The 21,106-nt window shown below is 43.4% G+C and overlaps 1 protein-coding gene across 2 annotated transcripts in view; it reads right to left on the bottom strand.

The window, feature by feature from the left end:
* Window positions 1–1,845: 1,845 nt before the first annotated feature.
* LOC142007174 (solute carrier organic anion transporter family member 1C1-like) overlaps window positions 1,846–21,106 on the bottom strand; it is a 56,940-nt gene continuing 37,679 nt past the window's right edge. The window contains exons 5-12 of one of the 2 annotated variants that reach the window (XM_074983728.1): window positions 19,299–19,463; window positions 16,341–16,536; window positions 14,853–15,018; window positions 11,560–11,741; window positions 8,922–8,986; window positions 6,258–6,375; window positions 2,901–3,041; window positions 1,846–2,606 (exon numbers count right to left, since the gene is read on the bottom strand). In XM_074983728.1, coding sequence (XP_074839829.1) covers window positions 2,384–2,606; window positions 2,901–3,041; window positions 6,258–6,375; window positions 8,922–8,986; window positions 11,560–11,741; window positions 14,853–15,018; window positions 16,341–16,536; window positions 19,299–19,463 — 1,256 coding nt within the window. In that variant the 3' untranslated portion in view covers window positions 1,846–2,383. The remainder of the gene's footprint in view (window positions 2,607–2,900; window positions 3,042–6,257; window positions 6,376–8,921; window positions 8,987–11,559; window positions 11,742–14,852; window positions 15,019–16,340; window positions 16,537–19,298; window positions 19,464–21,106) is intronic. The other variant, XM_074983729.1, reaches the window with a different exon arrangement.

The raw sequence follows: 21,106 nt of genomic DNA, 5'->3' as shown, positions 1-21,106 counted from the left end.
TTTTGGCTCATTGTCTCCAGAGCTGCATTAGTTTTTAAAAAATTCCTGGTAGATATAGCGCATGGTGATCAGGACATGTGAATAGCTAAATCTTCAGATTTGCTCTTGGATCTCCTGTTCTGACCCAAGCCTCCCTCCGGGCCTAACACTGATTCATCTTCAGCAAAATAGAACCTGACGTTGTTTGAGGAGGCGCCCTTGCTATGCCAGTAGAACTGCTGTCTGCCTACACTCCATCTCCAATAGGGGGCTCTGTCAGCATTGCTAAGTCACCAAAGGTTCTGGAGTGCAGACATTTCCTAAGCATATGACACAGCAAGCTGCCATAGCCTTGACGAATTATCTTGACTGCTCTTATTAGTAATATTCATTCCCTTCAAAAAGCCACAGAGAAGGTTTTGTCAGGGCAACATCATACTTCACGTATTGATGCTTTTGTAAAAGAGGTATTTTATTGATAAATGATAGATGCATTTGTTATTAAGGATCTCTCTTCTCTGTCATGTCACCAAAGCTCTGTTTGAGAGCTTTTAGCACTTTATTTAATGGCCTTTCTTGGTACTTTCTGGGGGATGACGAATACATATAGTTCCGTCTTCCAGTTAGTACAAACTTATAGTGAAAAAATTCTGAAAGAATTTAAAACATAAAAAAATGTGACTCCAATTTGTACCACCTCATTACATTGGATCACAATAATTATAATAATCATGACAAAGGTTTGATTCAATACTGAGAGGTACTTGAAAACTACAGTATAGTCACACTTCTGCGGTCTGTTTAGGCTGGGTAATGTTTGAGCCAAATTCTGAAATAGCGCTGTATAAAATCTGAAGAAATGTGTCTTACCCACAAAAGGTCATGACCTAATAAATTTGTTAGTCTTTAAGTTGCTGCAGGGTGGCTTGTTATTTGTGATGCTACAGACTAATTGTCCACTATGTCCTGCATGTTCCCCAGAGTCACTGTCTTTCACAGGAGAAGGTTAGTGATCACCTTGGCTACCTGGATGACAACAGCCCCCCACAGTAGAATTACCCACTCCAAATTGATTTCCCACAGACTGGTAGCTGTCTGGCATTGCCATCTTCCACAGAGCAATTGCCACACGCTTGTGAACTCTCAAAGCAGGTCTCCTTCTGGTATTGCGGCACTTCAGCGCTGAGGAAAGCAACTCACAAAGTTCCATGAAAGTGGCCTTACTCGTGCAGAGTTTTTGCACCCACTGCTGATCATCCCTTGCTGCAAAATGATGTGGTCCTATCAGTTTGAGCTGGTTTAGTGGGACCAGAACCTATACTCCATGGTGTACAGTGCATCCAGTTCTGCCACCAAATCCATGTGCCTGCTCTCCCACTGTTGACATGTGGAAATGTCACCCCTGATCCCCACCTCAAGGCCCTCCTCCTCCAGGCTCATTACATTTAGAAGATACTGCAGCGCAGTATAGGAAACCATCAGGAAACACTCCACAAAAGAATGCAGCGTCTGTGGATCCATGTTGTACTTTGTAATGGCATGTGGCAGGCAATGTAAAAGGTGCATGAAAATTCCCTGGCCTGTTTTTTTCAGTGGGAAGCAGGAAGTGAGAAATGCACTCTGAGATGATGACATCAGACACCCAGAAACACTTGCAGCAACTTTTTTTCTGACAAGACACCGGCACAGAAACCCAAAATGCAAAGGGGCTGCAGGAGCTGTGGGATAGGTGCCCACAATGCACTTCTGCCACAGTCAAACGTAGGCAATTTACTTGGGGACACACCAAGTTGGCTTTGTGAGCAAGTGCGGACGCTCAACTTCGACTATATAAAATCTAGTGTTAAAAATGTGACTTTAATAAATTTGACTTTATTCCCAAGCGTAGACATACTCAGACTAGTTTTGTCATGTTTAAGCAACTAAAAGCCCATTAAGGTCAAGGTAGATTTTGCCTGAATGACAACTGAGGGCCCAACCCTACAACACTTATTCATGTTAGTAATCTTTGTGCATGTGAATGTACCCTTTGCACTGAGCAAAACCGATTGAGTATATAAGGATTATTTGATCTAATAAGGATCACTGGATCAGACACAAGGCAAGAACTTAAATAGATCAGGTTGAAGAACAGGGAAGAATTGTGAATTTATGTATTTTAAATTTCCCACCTGTTTTTCATCAAAATTCTGAATTTGGAAACATTTCAACCAGTCTTACAATTGATTAAAAGCGCACAAATAGAAGTACAATTTTTCCTGCTTTTTGGAGGATGTGAAGGTTTAAAACTCAAGAAATTTTCATTAAAATTCCAAAAAGTTGTAGATTTCCATATTTAGTCCCATGTAGTGCTTGTAAACCCCATGGCTGAATATTCCGAGTCAGAAAATACCTGTTGTCCTCTTCACATATGTGTTTCTTCTTTTGCTTCCAAACCTTTTGCACAAGGAAAAGTTTCATTTTTACTGTCACTAGTTGGTCCCTTCCTAGATGGTACATCTGTACTTTTCAAATTGATCACCTCTTTGTTCTCTGAGCTGAATCGTTTTATTATTAAAATCAAGAGACTTATATATAAGAAACAGCATCCTGACCTCAGTCCTGCAATGAGTCCAAGATAGACATTTCTAGAAGACAAACAAACAAACAAAACCAACATGAATGTTTGTATCATTGATACGTGGGACAAAGTCAGGGTCAAAATACCCACCCCAAAAGGGAGAGCTAGGCATTTGAAGTCCAAAGAATAAGCAATTTAAAAGTCCAAAGAATAAGCAATTTAATCAATTGATTGCATACAATGTTAATTGTGCATAAAAATATGTTCAGGAAGGATTTTAATAAAAGCTTGTAGTATTCTTATCTTAAATCATTGACAGGCTGATTAAGGTTATGAATGTAAAAATCTGTGTATACAGAACTCTGGTCTCAAACTGTTGTTCCACCTCACAGCTAGATGAACATGCCGCATTGGAAAGGCTGCACCTGTTCCTCTGTAGCTCTTAAGTGAAGATGCTTCTGTTGATATTGTTAACCCACTGCCTTGAAAGGCAGGAGCCAGTCTGGTGGGAGAAGATCTTTGGTTGATATAGCTATGGCACCATAGAGAGTTAGGTTATTATAAATATGACACTCAGGCTACATCTACACTGCAAGCTTTGTCGATGTTACTTGTTTCGACATTCTAATGTCTAAATAACTAATGTTGGAAAATCACATTCACGAAGCCACAGTATTGCAAAATGGAGCCTTTACACGAACCAATAATAGCTGTGCTTTCTTTACACACATTCTTTTTTGACCCTGGAAAGGTTGTGGGGGGAAGGGTGCCAGCAAAAGTCATGGAGTAATTATTTCAAGGGAAAAGTCCTCTTCTCTCAAATTATCCTGCATGGCTGGGTGAATGCTTTGGGGGGAGGTTCGGAAAAAAAGTTTGTTTTTTCATGAAAAAAATCCCCAAAACCCAGGGTAGACAAGCCTTCAGGCTGTAGATTATGCCAAGTGAGGTGTGTAGTATAGACCCACACTTACTAATACCTTCCAAGCTACAAAATCAAACTAAAATAACACTTTGTTGTACATCTCAGGAAAAGTCCCAGAGAGATAGCCATGATAGTCTGTGTCTTCACCAAAAAACAAAACAAAAGACGCAGTCCTTAGAACCCTAAAGACTAACAATATATTAGGTGATGAACTTTTGTGGAACAGACCCACTTATGCTTTTTTGTTTTATCTCAGGAAAAGACTACAATGGGCCATTAAACTTAATGAAAAGACGTTGAGACAATTGGGGTTTTCCCACTTTGACTATCCCTAGTGTCTGAACAGGGGCCTAGGAGGGAGAGGGGACCCACAGCCCTTTTAAAATGAAACATTTTTCAAGAGAAGAGCATCCAGAAATTGACCAAGAACATGAGGGAGAGAAGCTGTCCATGAAAAGCTAGATCCCCCTCTATCCTTCAGGGGGTATTGTGGGAAATTGGTCAAGGCAATAGGTATCTTGTATAGGAATGGGAATTTATCTAATATGAAAATGTAAAGCCTGTGGTTTTATTTTCTGTGTAACATGTATGTTTGCTTCTCCTATTTCATCTTTGCATCTGTGTATTTGTAATTAAAGAAATCTTCAGGTTATCTTTACCTCAAGCAGGTTTCTGTTAAGCAAGTTGTGTGGAGGCCAGAGATAGCAAATATCTGGAGGAGGGTTTACTAGTCTGGTGTCACACATTTGGGGGTTATCAATCACAGGGGAAAAGTCCAAGTGTCTGGCAGTTAAAGAACTTGGGTAGACAAATTTCAGAAAACATGGGACCAGAAGCACTGTTGAGGATTAACTATCCTGTGCAAGGATTAACTCAGCTGCTTGAAGCCAGAGTGAAACCTTGCTTTTATGGTGTCTCGCCTAGTGTCAGGGCACAAAGCCATACCAGTAGACATTAAGGTACACAAGCTTACAGGGCAGGTGGTTTACAGGATCCCGCGGTGGTCTGGGTAGTGTAATGCCCAAAATGTTAATACTTATCAGGTCTTAATGGAACTTGAGTATAAGATGTAAAATATGTATTTAGACACTCCAAAGCTTGCTAAATCACAAACACAACACTCAGGGCTAGGGTCTATGGCATGCAGGACTCCTCTGAACTGTTCACATTGCAGAGAACAAGCAGTCCTGGAGCATCTTAAAGGCTAACACTATTTATTTATAAGGTAAGGAGCTTTCGGTAAAAAGTGGGTCTTACGGAAGCTCATTGCCTAATAAATAAATATGTTAGTCTTTAAGGTGCAACAGGACTGTTCGTTATTTGTGAAGCTACAGACTGCACGGCTACACCTCTGAGAGTATTTATGTTGCAAAGAAGCTATGATCTATTTGATCATTTCCAGCAGAGAAAGGGCTCCTGGCTTGGGAGTAACGTGGTGCATTTGACACTCTCCAACCAAAGCGGGGAGTACATAGGGCAGGGAGAGGGTTTAACAGTGCACCTGATGAGGCAGGTCTTCACCCATTAAAGTTTATGTTCCAAAATATCTGTCAGTCTATAAGGTGCCACAGGACTTCTGGTTGGTTTTGCAATTCTAATCCTCCACTGAGGCAAAGCCATTAGTGGATGTTACCTAAGGAACTGGGTCTCACTACAATTGACATAGGATCCATGAGGGGAACAATTCAGAGCTGCCTGGATTTGCCACAGACAGCTCTGTGATATTCCCCTCTGTCCTGGGCTCTGGAGATTAGGCTCAAGAAAGCATCAGCCTGAACCCATCCCCTTTGTTCTTCAATCCTACCTTTTATAGCTAAGCTATACACTTCATACCCACACTAAAAATCCAAGTTAAAATAATTTATCCAGGAAACATTTGTATAGAAGCAGCCAGCTTAGAAAAGTGCTGTTTAACTTACCCAAGAGACAGTTGGGTAGTACAGAAAACCTTAAAATAAATTGTATGTCATAGACACTCATTTCTTTAACCCAACTCACAAAATACACCACTGCACTCAATTACCCACTGCCATCATGTCAGTAGTCCTCAGTGCTCTGATTAACAACTATTAAAAGTGCAACCTTTGGTAACAGAAACTTTAGGTAAAATAAAACAGCATTAATGTAGCACTTTAAAAACTAACAAAAGGATTTATTCGGTGATGAGCTTTCATGGAACAGACCCACTTCAATCAGCTCAAAAGCATTTCCAATAGGTGTAAAGAAGAAAGCGTTTGTGATGACGTGTGTTAAAGCTAATCAAAAGAACTTTGCTCCTAAGAGCTAGACAAGGTTTAGATGCTCTGAGATTGTCCAGTCAATTCTGTGATTCTTTTTTCGCCCAAGAAGAATGTTGCTGGTTGGAAAACTGTTTGTATTCTGCAGAAAGTTTTCACTTTCCATCAATAAGTAACATTAAAAATACAGAAGTTGCAGTTTCCAGCCAAAACCCAAAATATATTTTACTGAAAACTGATAGGAACAGCCCAAAATGAAGTTTGGGGGTGAAAATTTTCATTTGGATTGGGGCGATTATTTTCTGACAGAAATTTTAAAAGTTTCAGAGATGGTGAATGATTTCATGAAAATTTTTGTTAACCACAAACTCATTTATTCAGCCTGCCCTGCAAGCCCCGCCCAACCCACCCACCTACTTTAGTAGACGACATAGGAAGCTCTGCAGCTGCATGAAGAACTGGAGACAGGACCTATTTCAAGTACCTTAAGCCAGGGGTGCTTAGTAAGCCAAATTCTTTTCCTGATTGTTTTTAGTCTTTGTTCTTACTTTCATCTCACCTGAATGCTTTCGTATCATACACTCGGCAAGAGCCTGATCCCCCACACTTCTTTGTTCCCCATCTCAAGCAGGTCTGATCTAGCAAAGCTCCAAAATAAATAGGAGCTGGAAGTCCACCTGCAAAGAAAAATATATAACTAGAGTGAAAGAGCTTGGTTTGTAATTGAGGAAGGAGTCCTTTAAAAATGGTTACAACAGGCACGTGTGAACTCACATCTCCTGAATTTTATTCCCACCGTTGCTAACATGACCTAAGGCAAGATCAGGCCTGCCGACAAGGGTAAACATAGGGGAGAGTTGCCCCCAAGTCCTTTTAAATTGCCACAACCGCACAGCTGCAGCTTTGAACAGCTGGGGGGTGGGGGGGTTTGAGGGGGTGATAGCACTGCGGTCCCAGCAGTGCTGAGGGCTGAATACCCTAGGCCCTGTCCCTTCTGGGCCTCTCCTTCCACCTTGCTCTGTGGCTCAAAGCAGCTCTCGGCGGCACTGGGCAAGATGTTCAGCTTCCATGTTTGCACAGCTGGTGATTTGGTACTTCCTAGCCACGTTGTCAATTTAATGCAAGTAAAAGCAGTTGACTTCCTTGGATGGAGGGTTCTCTACACTGGATAGATATTATTACCACTCCCAATAAGGGGAAGAAAGCTATGATTCCAGTGATTCCACTTTTTCAGGCAGCGAAATCTCAAAAAAAAAAAAAAAAAAAAAAAAAGTTTAAATGTCTTTTTTTCACTTTCTCTCTAGCATCAGTCTGTTCCTGGTATTGCTTTGTGAGTCAAACTCCACCACAACACACCTACATCACTGTAGCCATTCAGCGGTGTAATTAAAACAGACCAGTGCTAGAGCTCAGTTCAGCAAAACACTTATGTACATTGTGGCAGACCCTCACCTGGAAGATGCCAGATCCAGAAGGGATTCCCCCAGGGTTTGAGCTGGCTGCCCCAGGGAGAGCTACATTTGGGCGTGATCAGGCAGAGGACCCCCGTCGACCTCCACCACCTCCCCTCTGATGTTTGTGTATCGGGGGGTCCAGCATCTTCTGGCTCCAGCATCTTCCAGGTAAGGGTCTGCCACAACATACAGTAAACTCTTTCATGTCTGGCATTCTATCATCTGGAACTCTCAAAAAACCGACATCTTAGCCATAAGTAAATTTTAGTTATATTTTCCATAAGTACAGGATAGTAAAGTAAATACAGTGTATGAGTACAGTGTGCAATACTACTGTTGACTGTAAATAAAGCACTCTGCATACATTTTTGTTTGTTTCTTAATATCTAATCTTGTTTTCCTTCAGTGTTATGCATTACCAGGTATATCTCTCTCTTAGCCAGAATATTTGGGTATCCAGCAACCTCCCAGTCCTGGGGCTGCCGGATATGAAAGCGTTTACTGGACTTTAAGCATGTGTACAAATGTCAGTGATTATGCGCACACTGCAAGGGAAAACCCCTGGCACTGAGTCTTCGAGCTGAGGTCAATTGATTTGGGTGCCCAAGTTTTGAGCTAAGGAGCTAAAAACAGCAGTGTCCTTGCCTTCCCCTCTCCATGTTCCAGCCCAAGTGGGAATGGCCACACTGCAATTTTTGGCCCTGCAGCACAATTCCCAATTGCCCTGGGCTGTTGGAATTAGGTATTGTGGGTTTTTGTCTTTGTAGTGTAGACATACCAGTTGACTGCATGTGCTTATGCCTGTGCTTTGCTGAACTAGGCCTAAATTCTTGCTTGACTGACTGCAAAATACTTCCATGTTCAAAACCAAAAATCAATCACAGATGACAAAGACCAGCGTCATCAGCCACCATGGGCCTGGAGGGCAAGGTGGGAAGGGGCAGGGCTAGGGCAGTGAGCTCTGGGCTCCCCCACCCCGCCCCTGCCCCCGTCAATGCTCCCTCAGAACCACATACAGAGCAGCACTCTGCAGCATTTCGAAGGAGCCCGGCGTTCTGGCCACCACAGCTGCTTCAGCAGCAGGGATAGCTGGAACTCTGGCCCCCTTTGAAATGCCAATGTCAGGCCCCTGGGCAACCGTCCCCTTTGCCTCCCCTGTTGGCAGGCCTGATCATGGTTTAGCTTGGTAAAGAAAAATTCTTCAATAAAATATGAAGATTGCCACATAAGAGCTTGACAGTCATAAGATGGGGGCTGGGGGGGGTGGGAGCAGAGGGTGGTCCTTGTTACAGTAAATGGGAGGGGGTAGACAGAGCACATGGAAGCTGTGGGGACACAATGCCCCGAGATGTGGCCAACAGTGGTTGTAAGAGAGGGAGCACAAGGAGATGCAGCCGTAAATGATTTGGGTTACTTTATTCCATTTTAGAGTCTGAAATACCAAATCATAAGCCTCAGGTGTGTGCCTATGTGACCAAAACAAAACAAATAAACCCCCCCAAAGTTCAATCCCCTCCTTCTCCTCTATACCTTTCATTACATTGATATGTCCGAGCAACTAGCAGCATATACAAGCTATCAGGCACATTGAGATGGGACATATTCAATACACTGTACACAAAAATCCTTTTTAGACAGGGGGTTGGTGGGAGGACTTGGTTCCGACACAGAACAAGGACATAACATCAAGTTATCTTACAGCCATCTTTATTACTGTATTCTATTGAACGCCTGAGAGAATAAAGAAGAAAAGGAAAAAAAATGATTACCTAGAATCCTTCCACAGACAGCCTCCATGCCAACAGCAAAGGATTTCAACTCTGGTGAAACAGATCTGAAAAGCAGCAAGAGAAGATGATATTCATTTTCTGTTCATGGAAAGAGCAAGTTAGATAACTGCATGTCCATATATGCTCCACTATAATGAATGTTGTACAATTATATAACATATGTTACATGCTATAATGCAAAGCATTCCTCAAAGGTTTCAGTTAAGATGCTGCATCTATGCCCATTGTGTAGGTTTTCAGGCAATTAGGTATATAGTGTAAAATTATATGTGAATACATCCTACATACATCATAATACTGTTAAGGACCTGAATCAGACAGCCACATCCACACTACACAGCTTTTAGTGACCCAGCTGTGTTGTTAAAAGTCAGGCAGCGCAAACATTCAGCACTTTGTCTGCCAAAAAACTTCCACCTCCTATGAGCCGCATTTGCTTCAGAAAAGTTTTTGTCAGTTGGGAGCTGAGGAGGAGTGGTTAAGCACCCATGAATGACAAAAATCTTTGTTGCTCGGTTGCAAGCGTAGACAAAGCCTTAGCCCATTGACTTCAATGCACCTCCTTCTGTGGTTAAAGTTAACAGATGAAGGATGCGGTGAGAGCACTTAAGGTGGCAGACAGGAGATGAAAAGTTGCTGAGCCAGACCAAGCAAGGCCATTTGACATGAGAGCAGTTGGGGAGAACATCTCAGCTGAAAGCAGGGAGGTTGTGGGCTGGTACAAAGTAGAAGAAATAGGAAAGGAACAGGCACTAAACCTGGTGAAGGGGATTGGGGTTGGGTGGGGGTGGGGGGGGTATAATCCCAAGTGACACAGCCTAGAGCAGGGCAAACTAGAGCAAGTGTGCACTGCTCTCAGGCTGCAACACTCCAGGGGAGGGGCAGGACTGCCCCCATACTCACTGGATGTGGCTCCACATTGACCCTGAGTGTGTGGGGTCACTGAGGGGATGTGTGCATGTGACACCCCCCCCATGCCTCCTCCATGCGTCACCCCCGCCTTTGATGCGAACAGCCAGAAGCAATGAGTATAATGCTGCTGCACTCCAGTACAAGGCCAGAAAGAAATGGGACCAATTTTCAGTTACGCTAAGGGCTGTTCTGCATACAGGTGTTGTTGTGATATAAATGTTAGGTAAAGGGGTGTGATTGTTTTGTTTCACTGATACAATTTTGTCAGTGGCACCCCAGCACAGATACATTCATACTGGGCGGGAAGTAGAGTTACAAGGTGTCTGGTTTTTGATCAAAATGTCCAGTCAATGAGAGACCCTGGTTGATCTCATCAGCACCACTGATGGGGCTATTAAAAATTCAGTTGGCCTGAGGATGGCAGCTCCCTTCCCGGGTCCAAATGGCTCTGGAAGTGGTGATATGTCCCTTGGCCTAAGTAGGCTCAGAGCTGGAGGGACAGCCATGGGGCCTCCATGCACTCCCCCTGACCATTCGCTCCACAGCTCCCACTGGTTGTGCCTCCAACTCGGAGCCGAAGGCTACACACCACTTACAGGAGCTGCCTGAGGTGAGTGCTGCTAGAAGCCTAAACCCTGCATCCCCTTCCATGCCCCACTCCAGCCCTGAACCCTCTCCCTCACCCAAATGCCCCCTGGAGCCTCATTCCCTCCCACATTCGACAGCCCTGAGCCCCCTTCTGCATCCAAACTCTGCCCCCCCGCCCCCAAGAGCCCATGACCCAGTGCAACTTGGAACCCCTCAGGCCCCAGCCCAGACCCCACGCCCCTTAGCCCTACAGTCTGCACACCCCGCCCCCAGCACCACTCATTTAAGATTTAGTTTTTACCTGAAAGGGGCAGTGGTAACAGGTTCAATCTCCCAGCATTTGATTTCATATGCCTGGTAGAGACACAAAATCAAACTATCTGGGGTTGGCAACCCAGCCCTGTACTGCTCAATGTCACGTGGCATAAGGGAGGACAACCAGAGACTCTACAGTCAACCGCTCTCTGTGAAGACTGCCAGTAAGTTGATTGCAGGTAAGTCAGTTCTAGTTATGCAATTGCTGTAGCTAGAATTGCGTACCTACAGTTGACTTATCCACCTAGCATGGACCAAGCCTTTTTGTAAACCACTTCGTAAAAGTGAGGCTTTTCTCAGACAACCCTAGGTAGGTACTATAGCCATTGTACAGATGAGTTAACTGAGGCACAGAGACACGGACTCTGGTAAACACATGCACAGCATTAGAAAAGGAAGCCATTAGTCTGACCAGACCTCAACCCCCAGCAAAGGCTGGTGGGGCGGGTGGGGGTGCAGGTGCTTGGTTGGTATAGGGCATCAGAAGTCATAAGGACCATGCTGAGTCTGACTACTGCATACTAATACTCCACTTAGATGTAGCCTTGGGGGGGCAGAAGAGGGTCAATCCAATGCATCACATGAGTCCCAAAGAGAATTTAAGTGAGAAAAAGGATGGCTTGGCTTTCTGCCGGCCCTCTGGCCATGAGTAGATTTTGTAGGAACTGCAGAAACACCAGCTGGCTCTCTCAGGTTACAATTACCTTCTTCGAAACACCAGTGAAATAAGAGAAGGGCACATTTATACTTTGACTGTAAAGATCTGGACAAACAGAAGCAACATTTAGGTAAACTACTTTACCTGAACATGATCATGTAAGCAGGTGTGGCTCCCAAAGCTAAAATAAATATACTTATGCTCAATAATGTGAAGAAATAAGGAAGAGTTCTTGAACAGTTTTCTCTTTGGCACTGTCCCAGAACTGCAGAGGAATTGCCATTCTCAGGCCCTTGACCTTGCACACAGCTGCAGTTGTGAAACACCTGAAAGAGAAAGATGTGATGACTCACACCCTGCAAGAGCACTCAGCTTGCCAGCCAGCTTGACTTTTGATGGTGTTTGAGAGTACGGCACATTTCATATGAGAACAGAGGGCCCCAAAATGTTTTGCACATTGTCGATCAGTTTTCCCTCTGTGCTGCTCTGCACTGCTCCAGTCATGGAGACTGGGTAGCATACACTGTGGGAGGCTGTCTCCCCAAACAGCCTGGCATAGCCCTGTCTAGAAAGACTGGCAAAAACTGTCCAGCACCCTCTCCAACAGCTAGTAACACCTGCCCCTTCTGTGATGAGACCTGTGGCTTCAGAATCAGGCTGGTCAGCCATCAATGGGCTCACAAATAAAAGGGTGACATGAAGGCATCCAACTCGTTCTCGAATGACTGCCAAGAAACAAGAAGAGAGAACCCTGCCTAAGACCTGTTCCCAGATCCACCCCCTGCTTCAAAGTGAAGGCTTCTCCAGTCCTCCTGTGCAGTGCCCTGGATCAGGCTGGGGCAGTGCCACCCACCCTCCTGTAGGGCCAGGGCTTGGCGGATGGATGGGGGCACTAACCTGAAGCAGGGCTGGTGGCCATGGCATGGGGAAGGGGCACAGAATGGGCACGGCCCAGCCCACTGTGCACACCCCTCCCATGGTAAAAGTGACACAAACCAGTTATGAATCCCATTTAGGCAGCCATGCTATTCTGGATTTAGATTAAAGATGGGTTAAAGTTAAAAGCTGAACTTCTGCAAGTGTTCTTCATATCAAAGACTTGGGGACCAGCTAAAGTACATAAATGTCCAGATTACAACAGGCCTAAATTTTCAAATGTGGGTACCTAATCTATATTTAGGGACCTAAATAAAAGTGGCAAGTGTGATGGTATAACAGGTTTCACTGCTCCTAGGTAGCCACGTCCTGGCTGCTTAGGGGATCTCTAAGGCGAAATGAGCATCAGGCCCTAAACTAAGAGCTTTCCATTTCACTTATTGTCCTCAGTAATAAAGATTCTACAAGCCAGACAAAAAAAGCATCATAGCTATTTGAGCAAATCTGTTGTTTCTAATTAGACCAGTGTTTCTTAAAACTTTCTGAGACCACAGAACACCAAGTACTAATATTTTTGTGCAGAACACCTATGAAAATTTTCTTCCAAAACTTGATGTCAGAACAATAAATAAATAGATAAATAAATAAATGAAAGCTCAACAGCAACATAAACAGCAAAACCAAAATGAAGTAGTGTAATCGAGTCTCATAGCCATGAAGTACATCGTATCTGGTTTTAATCACAGGAAAATATAGACCATCAGTGTATTTTCCCAAATGCATGTGGCACATCTGCAAGTTGTTCGTGAAACACCAGTGTTCCACAGAACAGAGTTTAAGAAACACTGGATTAAACTATAGCTAACAACTCAGCTAATAATGCACAAAATGCCATAGAATCCTCTTAGTCAGATATAAGCAGCTTGAATGCTGAATACTTCAGTGACAAAAATAATTTTTGGCTGCCTTTGTTTTAATTAGGTGTCCATGGGCAACACTGAGTACTAGATCTGCAGATAAATGTGCAGGTTGAGCCTCTCTACTCTGGCACGCTCTTGTTCAGCAACATCTGTGGTCTGGCATGACTCTAGTTAGCCGAATGTCCACTTACCCTGGGGGTAGTCAAGTTGCCCATTATCCCATAAAGTTTGTTTACAACCATCAGGCTTGGCTCTCAGTGTTCTGTGCAGTTATTTCCGCCTAAATATCTTCTAAGAGCCCAGTAAGTAGTGGACGTGTTGGTAATGTGTTAGACAATATTGACCTCCTGTGGTCCAGAAAGTTTTCGTGCTTGGAGACAGTCAGGTGCCAAAGTGTGCCAGACTAGGGAATTTCAAGCTCTATTTTATAGTCACTTTGCTGAGTAGGACAATGTTGTTTAAAAAACACCAGCTTCTAGGTTTAAAGCAAGGTGAAGCTAAAGAGTGAATTTAGATTATTGAACTTCACGCGGCGTTGGGTGCCTAACTCCGCTGAGTCTCTCTGAAAGACTGTGTCTACACTTGCATTCCTCTTTTGAAAGAGGCATGCAAATGAGGGAAATTGAAAATGCAAATGAGGTGCAAATTTACAGATCCGGCACCTCATTTGCATATTATTATTTCAAAAGAGCTTTGTTCAAAAGAAGAGACGCAGTGTAGACACTGCTTTTTTGAAAGTAAACTCCACCTTTGGAAAAAAACCCTTCTTCCCTTTTTTATGGGAAGAAGGAGTCTTTTGAAGATGAACAACAAGAAGTCTTGTGGCACTTTAACAGATATTTTGGAGCATAAGCTTTCGTGGGCAAAGACCCGTTTCATCAGATGCATGAGTGGGGGTGTGGTTTCAGTGGGGGTATTTAAAGAGTGGGGACCCAGTAAGAGGGAGGGCCAGAGCTGACAAGGTCTATTCAGCAAGGTGGAAATGGCCCAGTATCAACAGTACTTATCAAAAGAGGGGAAAAAAACAAGTCAGATCAGATGGGGATGTGAGCCTTTGTCAGAGTCCAATGGGGAGCTTTACTTTTAAAGCTGCTTTTCTTCTTTTGAAATAAGAATACGCAAATGATGTGCTAGATATGTAAATCTGCACCTCATTTGCATTTTTAATTTCCCTCATTTGCATGCCTCTTTCAAAAGAGGAATGCAAGTGTAGATGCAGCCAAATTGGAGCCAGGCATTTAGCGCCTATTGGCTTCCTTAAAATGCCTATCTGGTTGCCTTTGTGCTTAGCCTAGTCATTAGTTAAGTGGTAAGTTGGTAGTGAACAGGTAGCCATTGCTACATGGTTGCTTACGCATAAAATAATATGAATTTAAAAAAGGATGAGAAACCTACATCATCATCAACAACAACCGTGGGCTCAGCGCCCGTTGGTGTCTGATGCCTGTCTCATTATTTCCTTCCATCTTTCCCTGTCCAGTGCAGACTGGCTTAGTTTCTGCAGACTAGCTCCGCACCAATCTACTACATCATCTACCCATTCTCTGTGGGGTCTGCCTCTCCTATTCGAACCATCCATTATGCCATAGTTGTACAAACAATTTTTATTTTCATTCTCTTAATCTGTATCTCCCTACTTACCCTATTCTTTCCAATCCCAATGGATGATTTACAGCCAGCAAAGCATGCAGTCGTGTAAGTGATTCCATTGTCCCCACATACAGGGTCCCATTGATTCAATTCACAGCCGCAGTCAGAATTGCAACTGGCAGTTAAGTCATCTTTTAGGAAGGAAGATTGTTTCACTCTGGAGAAATCACAAGCAGTATCTTCATTGATCAAATAAAACATGCCCTTATTTGAAAAATAAACCTAGAAAACACACGCATGCCAAAGCACAGTGAAATGAGATGGAGTAACACAGTTCCTGTGTGCAGTGCCTTTCAGTGTGAAGAACGGATAGGTAGTGGTTGCATGTAGAATGTCAGCTAAATGGATCTAAGCCAAGGTTCTCCTAGTTTTATCATAGAGCCTTAAGAATTTTTCTGGATTGTAGTTTCAGATTGCAAAGCAGGTATGACAAGTGCTCTTTGGTGGGATCATTGGTGACAAAGATGACAGTAAGAGACCCATAATGGGCTTGCTAATGGACTTGGTGGACAGCACAGAGTGGGGGGAAAAATCTCATATGAAATTGCTGCCAGCTTCAGCCAAACTGTATCCTTCCTCTGCAATCCTCTACTAGCCCTGTGAACATGAGGTAGTGGTGTAAACCCCTAAATGGTTGTCATCACTCCAGGTGTTTGGTCAGAGCAGCAGCAGCAAGACCTCTCCTTGGTGTGTTGGATACATGCGCATCGGGCCTGGTCTACGTACTGAAGTGTCTCCTCTAATGCTAATGCTCTGTAGTGGGCACTGTCAGTATGGCCACAGCAACAAAGGTGCCCCAAATCAGTGTTGTTCCACTGCCCTTGGCAGAATTGAGCTGATTTACATCAACTGAGCATGTGATCCCCTGCTAGTTTTCTCCTTAAATAAACACTATAAACTTTACATATAAGATAATCAAAGAGCTATAGCGACTTTTTGCATGAAGTTATATACAGTAAACTCTTTCATATCTGGCAGCCCCGGGACTGGGAGTTTGCCAGATATTCAAATAGTCTGGCTAAGAGAGAGGTATACCTAGCAATGCATAACACTAAAGAAAAACTAGATTAGATATTAAGAAACAAACAAAAATGTATGCAGAGTACTTGATTTACCATCAACAGTAGTATTGTGCACTGTAAATTTATACAGTATTTGCTATATTTATTTATATTTACTTTCACTGTCCTTTACTTATGGAAAATGTCACTAAAATTTACTCCTGGTTAAAATGCCGGTTATCTGAGCATTCCAGATGATAGAATGCCGGATACGAAAGAGTTTACTGTACCTGTAAAATACAGCATGCAAACAAGGGCCTGGGTCACAGAGTATAAGTCTCAGTTCAGATCTGAACTGGATTGTTTTCTAGTTAGGGTCCCAACCTGAAATGTAACTACCATGAGAAGAATTCAGGGATACAGAACATGTGTTTCTGAATTATGAAAACAAGAACACAAACCCAGGGAGAATACAAACCCAGGATAGGAGACTGTTAAACCAGCCACCTGGAGTACCTCACAATCACATGCGAAGTACAGGAAGCTTAACAGGTATGCAATTATAAAGGTGGCACATGCAAATTTTGCCATTCTGATTATGCGTAACTTGAATTTCTTAATGATATAGCCTCCCAGAAACATGCTCAGAGATGTAAGTGGTAAAAGTACCACACCTGCAAGACAAAAACAGAGAATACATGGATGTTTTAAATGAGTGATGCTCAGATGCAGTTTGCATGTTGTGTCTTTCGGTTTCTTAACTATGAACATCTAAAATTTAGGTTAGCTGAAATAGATACTTCCCCTATTCCTCAGATTGAGTATTTGAAGCTTAAAGTTCTGTTTCATTTTTGCTTGATGCTTCCTTTTCTCATTATGTCCACAATTCCCTTAGAAAAAGACTGTTCATTCTTTTCCTTGCCTTTTCACATGTGATTTCCAGGACAGGTTTGCTGGTGCTAGAAGTCTGGACAATTCAAATGAAAATCCCTCCCTTGACATCAGCCTCCAAACCTTTTGAGGTCTGGCCATAGGTAGCTAACAAACCTGGGCTGTGTCTACACGTGCCCCAAACTTCGAAATGGCCATGCAAATGGCCATTTCGAAGTTTACTAATGAAGCGCTGAAATGCATATTCAGCGCTTCATTAGCATGCGGGCGGCAGCCGCACTTCGAAATTGACGCGCCTTGCCGCCGCGCGGCGCGTCCAGACGGGGCTCCTTTTTGAAAGGACGCTGCCTACTTTGAAGTCCCCTTATTCCAATGAGCTCATGGGAATAAGGGGACTTCGAAGTAGGCGGCATCCTTTCGAAAAGGAGCCCCGTCTGGACGCGCCACGCGGCAGCAAGGAGCATCAATTTCGAAGCGCGGCTGCCGCCCGCATGCTAATGAAGCACTGAATATGCATTTCAGCGCTTCATTAGTAAACTTCGAAATGGCCATTTGCATGGCCATTTCGAAGTTTGGGGCACGTGTAGACATAGCCCTGGTGTGAGAGGGCAATGTTTGGATTTGGATTGATCTTGAGTTAGGATTCCATTTTTAGGCTGAATCCTGTCTAGGGTATGGGCTGAGAGCTGATGATTCCAAAATTTCACATACTCTACTCCTGAGATTTTGATCCCAAACACTGTTATTGTGTGATTTTAGTAATCTTCTTAAGAGGATTCAGAAGCATCCAGACTAGGATGAGAAATCAGTCCCTTCCATTTTGGATCCAACCTATGATGAAAGCAGTAGGGACTGGCTCAGATTAAGCAATAGGACTCCAAGGCTATGTCTACACTAGCACACTACATTGAAGTATCCTATTTGAATGTAAGAGCATCGAAATAGGCTATTTCAATGCGTATTGTCTACACATCCTCCAGGGCTGGTGCCATCGACGTTCAACATCAAAGTAGCGACAGAGAACGTCGAAAAGAGCTGACCTGGAAGGAAATGTGGAGCTTCCACACACACAAGCGCTCCCCGTCGAAATAAGGGGCCAGTAAAGCCCCAAGCCGCTCCCTTAAAGGGCCCCTCCCAGACACACTCGGCCTGCACAGCACGAGATCCACAGACCGACAACCGGTTGCAGACCCCATGCACGCAGCATGGACGCCCAGCTGCAGCAGCAGCCAGAAGCCCTGGGCTAAGGGCTGCTGCACGCGGAGACCACAGAGCCCCGCAAGGGCTGGACAGAGCATCTCTCAACCCCTCAGCTGATGGCCGCCATTGAGGACCCCGCTATTTCGACATAGTGGGATGCGGATCATCTACACATGCCCTACTTCAACGTTGAACGTTGAACGTTGAACGTTGAACGTTGAAGTAGGGCGCTATTCCCGTCTTCGAATAGGAATAGCGATTTTGATGTCTCACCGCCTAATGTCGATTTCAACATTGAAATAGCACATGGCACGTGTAGACGCGATGCATACTATTTTGACGTTGTGCCAGCTACTTCGAAGTAGCCAGCTAGTGTAGACGCACCCCAAGGATTTCAATATTCTTAAAATCCCAAGGGGTTCAGACAGTGTTATCCCATTAACAGCAGAAAAAAAGTATACGTTGAAATTTATCATAAGCCAGGTTACTCTATGAAGAAATACAGGAAACTGATCAGTAGAACTATGTATTTCAAAAATACTGTAGGTAAATAGTATTCCTCAATTTAAGCTTTAACCCCTCAGCCACAAAGGAAACTTTTACACTCCATGAACAAGAAGAAGTCTTGTGGCACCTTATAGACTAACTGATATTTTGGAGCATAAGCTTTCATGGGCAAAGACCTGCTTCATCAGATGCATGAGTCGGGGGGGTGTGTGGTTTCAGAGGGGTATTTAAAGAGTGGGGTCCCAGTAAGAGGGAGGGCCGGAGCTGACAAGGTCTATTCAGCAAGGTGGAAATGGCCCAGTACCAACAGTACTTATCAAAACAGGAAAAAACAAGTCAGATCAGACAGGGAGATGTGAGCCTTTTTCAGAGTCTAATGGCTAATGTCTCCCCATTAGACACTGACTAAGGCTCACATCCCCGTCTCATCTGACTTGTTTTTTCCTCTTTTGATAAGTACTGTTGGTACTGGGCCATTTCCACCTTGCTGAATAGACCTTGTCAGTTCTGGCCCTCCCTCTTACTGGGACCCCACCCTTTAAATACTGCTCTGAAACCAACCCCCCACTCATGCATCTGATGAAACGGGTCTTTGCCTACAAAAGCTTATGCTCCAAAGTATCTTGTAGTCTATAAGGTGCCACAAGACTTCTTGTTGTTCTCGAAGCTACAGACTAACATGGCTACCTCTCTGATATTTTACACTCCATGTTATACCTAAGGACCCAATTCAACTCCACTGAGGCAAGTGTTAAATCTGTCTTTGGAATAACTGGGACCAGGATTGGGTCTTAAGATAAAAGTGGAAATAAAATAATGACAAAAAAGTGATACGTACCAATTAGAAGGATGGCTCTTGACACTGCTATATTAAATAGCTGTTCCATAAATTTTGTCTCAAAAGTTATTATCCCAACTACAGAATTGTACTGCAGAACAGTGAGGAGCAAATAGACCAGAAAGACTGGGTTCCCAAGAAGTTTCTTCAATGTTGGTAGGAAGTCTGGAATATAAGACCAGCCAGACTGGGTCAGACCAAAGGTCCTTGTAGCCAGCCATCCTGTCCTCTGACATTAGCCAATGCCAGATGCCTCAGAGGGAATGAACAGAACAGGTAATCATCAAGCAATCCCTCCCCTATTACACATTTCCAGCCTCAGACAAACAAAGGCAAGGGATACCATTCCTCCCATCTTGGCTAATAAGTATCTAGTTTTTTTTCTGGGCGCTGATAAAGTCCTGGCCTTCACAACATCCTCTGGCAAGGAATTCCACAGGTTGACTGCGCACTGCACTTCCTTTTGTTTGTTTCAAACCTGCTACCTGTTAATTTCATTTGGTGATCTCCAGTTCTTATGTTGTCTTCCCTGCTAAATATAAACTAGTCATATGGAAAGTTTTGTCATTATTCAGCTGATGAACCAGACACTGATTTAGTTACTGACTGTGTTGGAAAGTTTAATTTATTTTTCTCCCCTTCAGACTAAGGCTATCTATATACCAATGAGAACTTTCCTCTTCTTCCATACTTGATTTATAAAGATACTAATTCATAAAGAGGTGATGCAATTTAGTGGGTAATGTGATAGACTGGGAATCAAGAGACCTGCCTTATATCCCTGATTTTTTCAATGTCTACTTGGATTGTAAAATCATTGGTGCTAGAACTGGCACTTACATGTTTACATGCTTGTACAATGCTTAGTCCATATCTTGACTGAGGACTGCAATTACAACAATGGGCTGCTACAAGTTGTACCTCTGTAGTCCAGCACTCTCCTGTTCAGCAACATATGTGATCCAGCATGATTTTAGTTAGCCGGATGACCACTTATCATGGTTGTGGCCAAGTTTCCCACAGTCCCATAAAGTTTGTTTACAGCCTCCAATTCTGGCTCTCAGTGTTCTGTGGTGTTGTTTAGCTGACATTTACATGTAAATGTCTTCAAAGAGCACAGTAAGCAGTGGAAGTGTTGATAATGCTGGCCGACAATATTGACGTCCTGTGGTTTGGCAAATTCTCTTGTTCAGCACTGGTCAGGTCCTGAGGTTGATAGACTAGAGAAGGTCAACCTGTACTACTACTACAACTAATAATAAGAGTAATGTCAGTGGTTGCAAGTTATCTAAAATCCTGCCACCCCTAGGTATTCAAAGCTCATGCTTTGGGTCCCAAAAATCATGAGATTTTAAATAATTATCATAGGGGGCTCATTTTATATGCCTTTTTTCTAGTGAGATAAGATGGGTGCGATATTTTGTTGGTTCAATCTCTCTTAGTGAAAGAGACAAGCTATCAAACTATACAGAGCTCCTCTTCAGGTGAGCATTTAGGATTTGCATCTTAAAGTTTTTGTCTTCAATCATGAGGGCTAGAACCTTAATTTAAAAAAAAAAGAAAAATAGATAATAGTGTCCCATCATCACATGACTCCAGGAGCTGGGGCTTTAGGAAAAACTACTGCATGTCGTGAGATTTGCGGTAAAATTGTAGGTGATAGCAATACTGTAGTTGTTATTTCCCTCTTTCACATTCATCTCCTTAATAGAGGGGAGTAACTTCAGAGGAATGAAGTACTCATTAATAAAGAATCAGGTTTTCCTCCATCAGCTTCCCTACTCAGTGTCTTTTACCTTATGTTTATG

The sequence above is a fragment of the Carettochelys insculpta genome, chromosome 1 (assembly GCF_033958435.1).
Source record: "Carettochelys insculpta isolate YL-2023 chromosome 1, ASM3395843v1, whole genome shotgun sequence".
Taxonomy (NCBI): Eukaryota; Metazoa; Chordata; order Testudines; family Carettochelyidae; genus Carettochelys; species Carettochelys insculpta.
The sequence above is the reverse complement of the archived record's forward strand: the minus strand, read 5'-3'. Positions and strand labels throughout refer to the sequence as shown.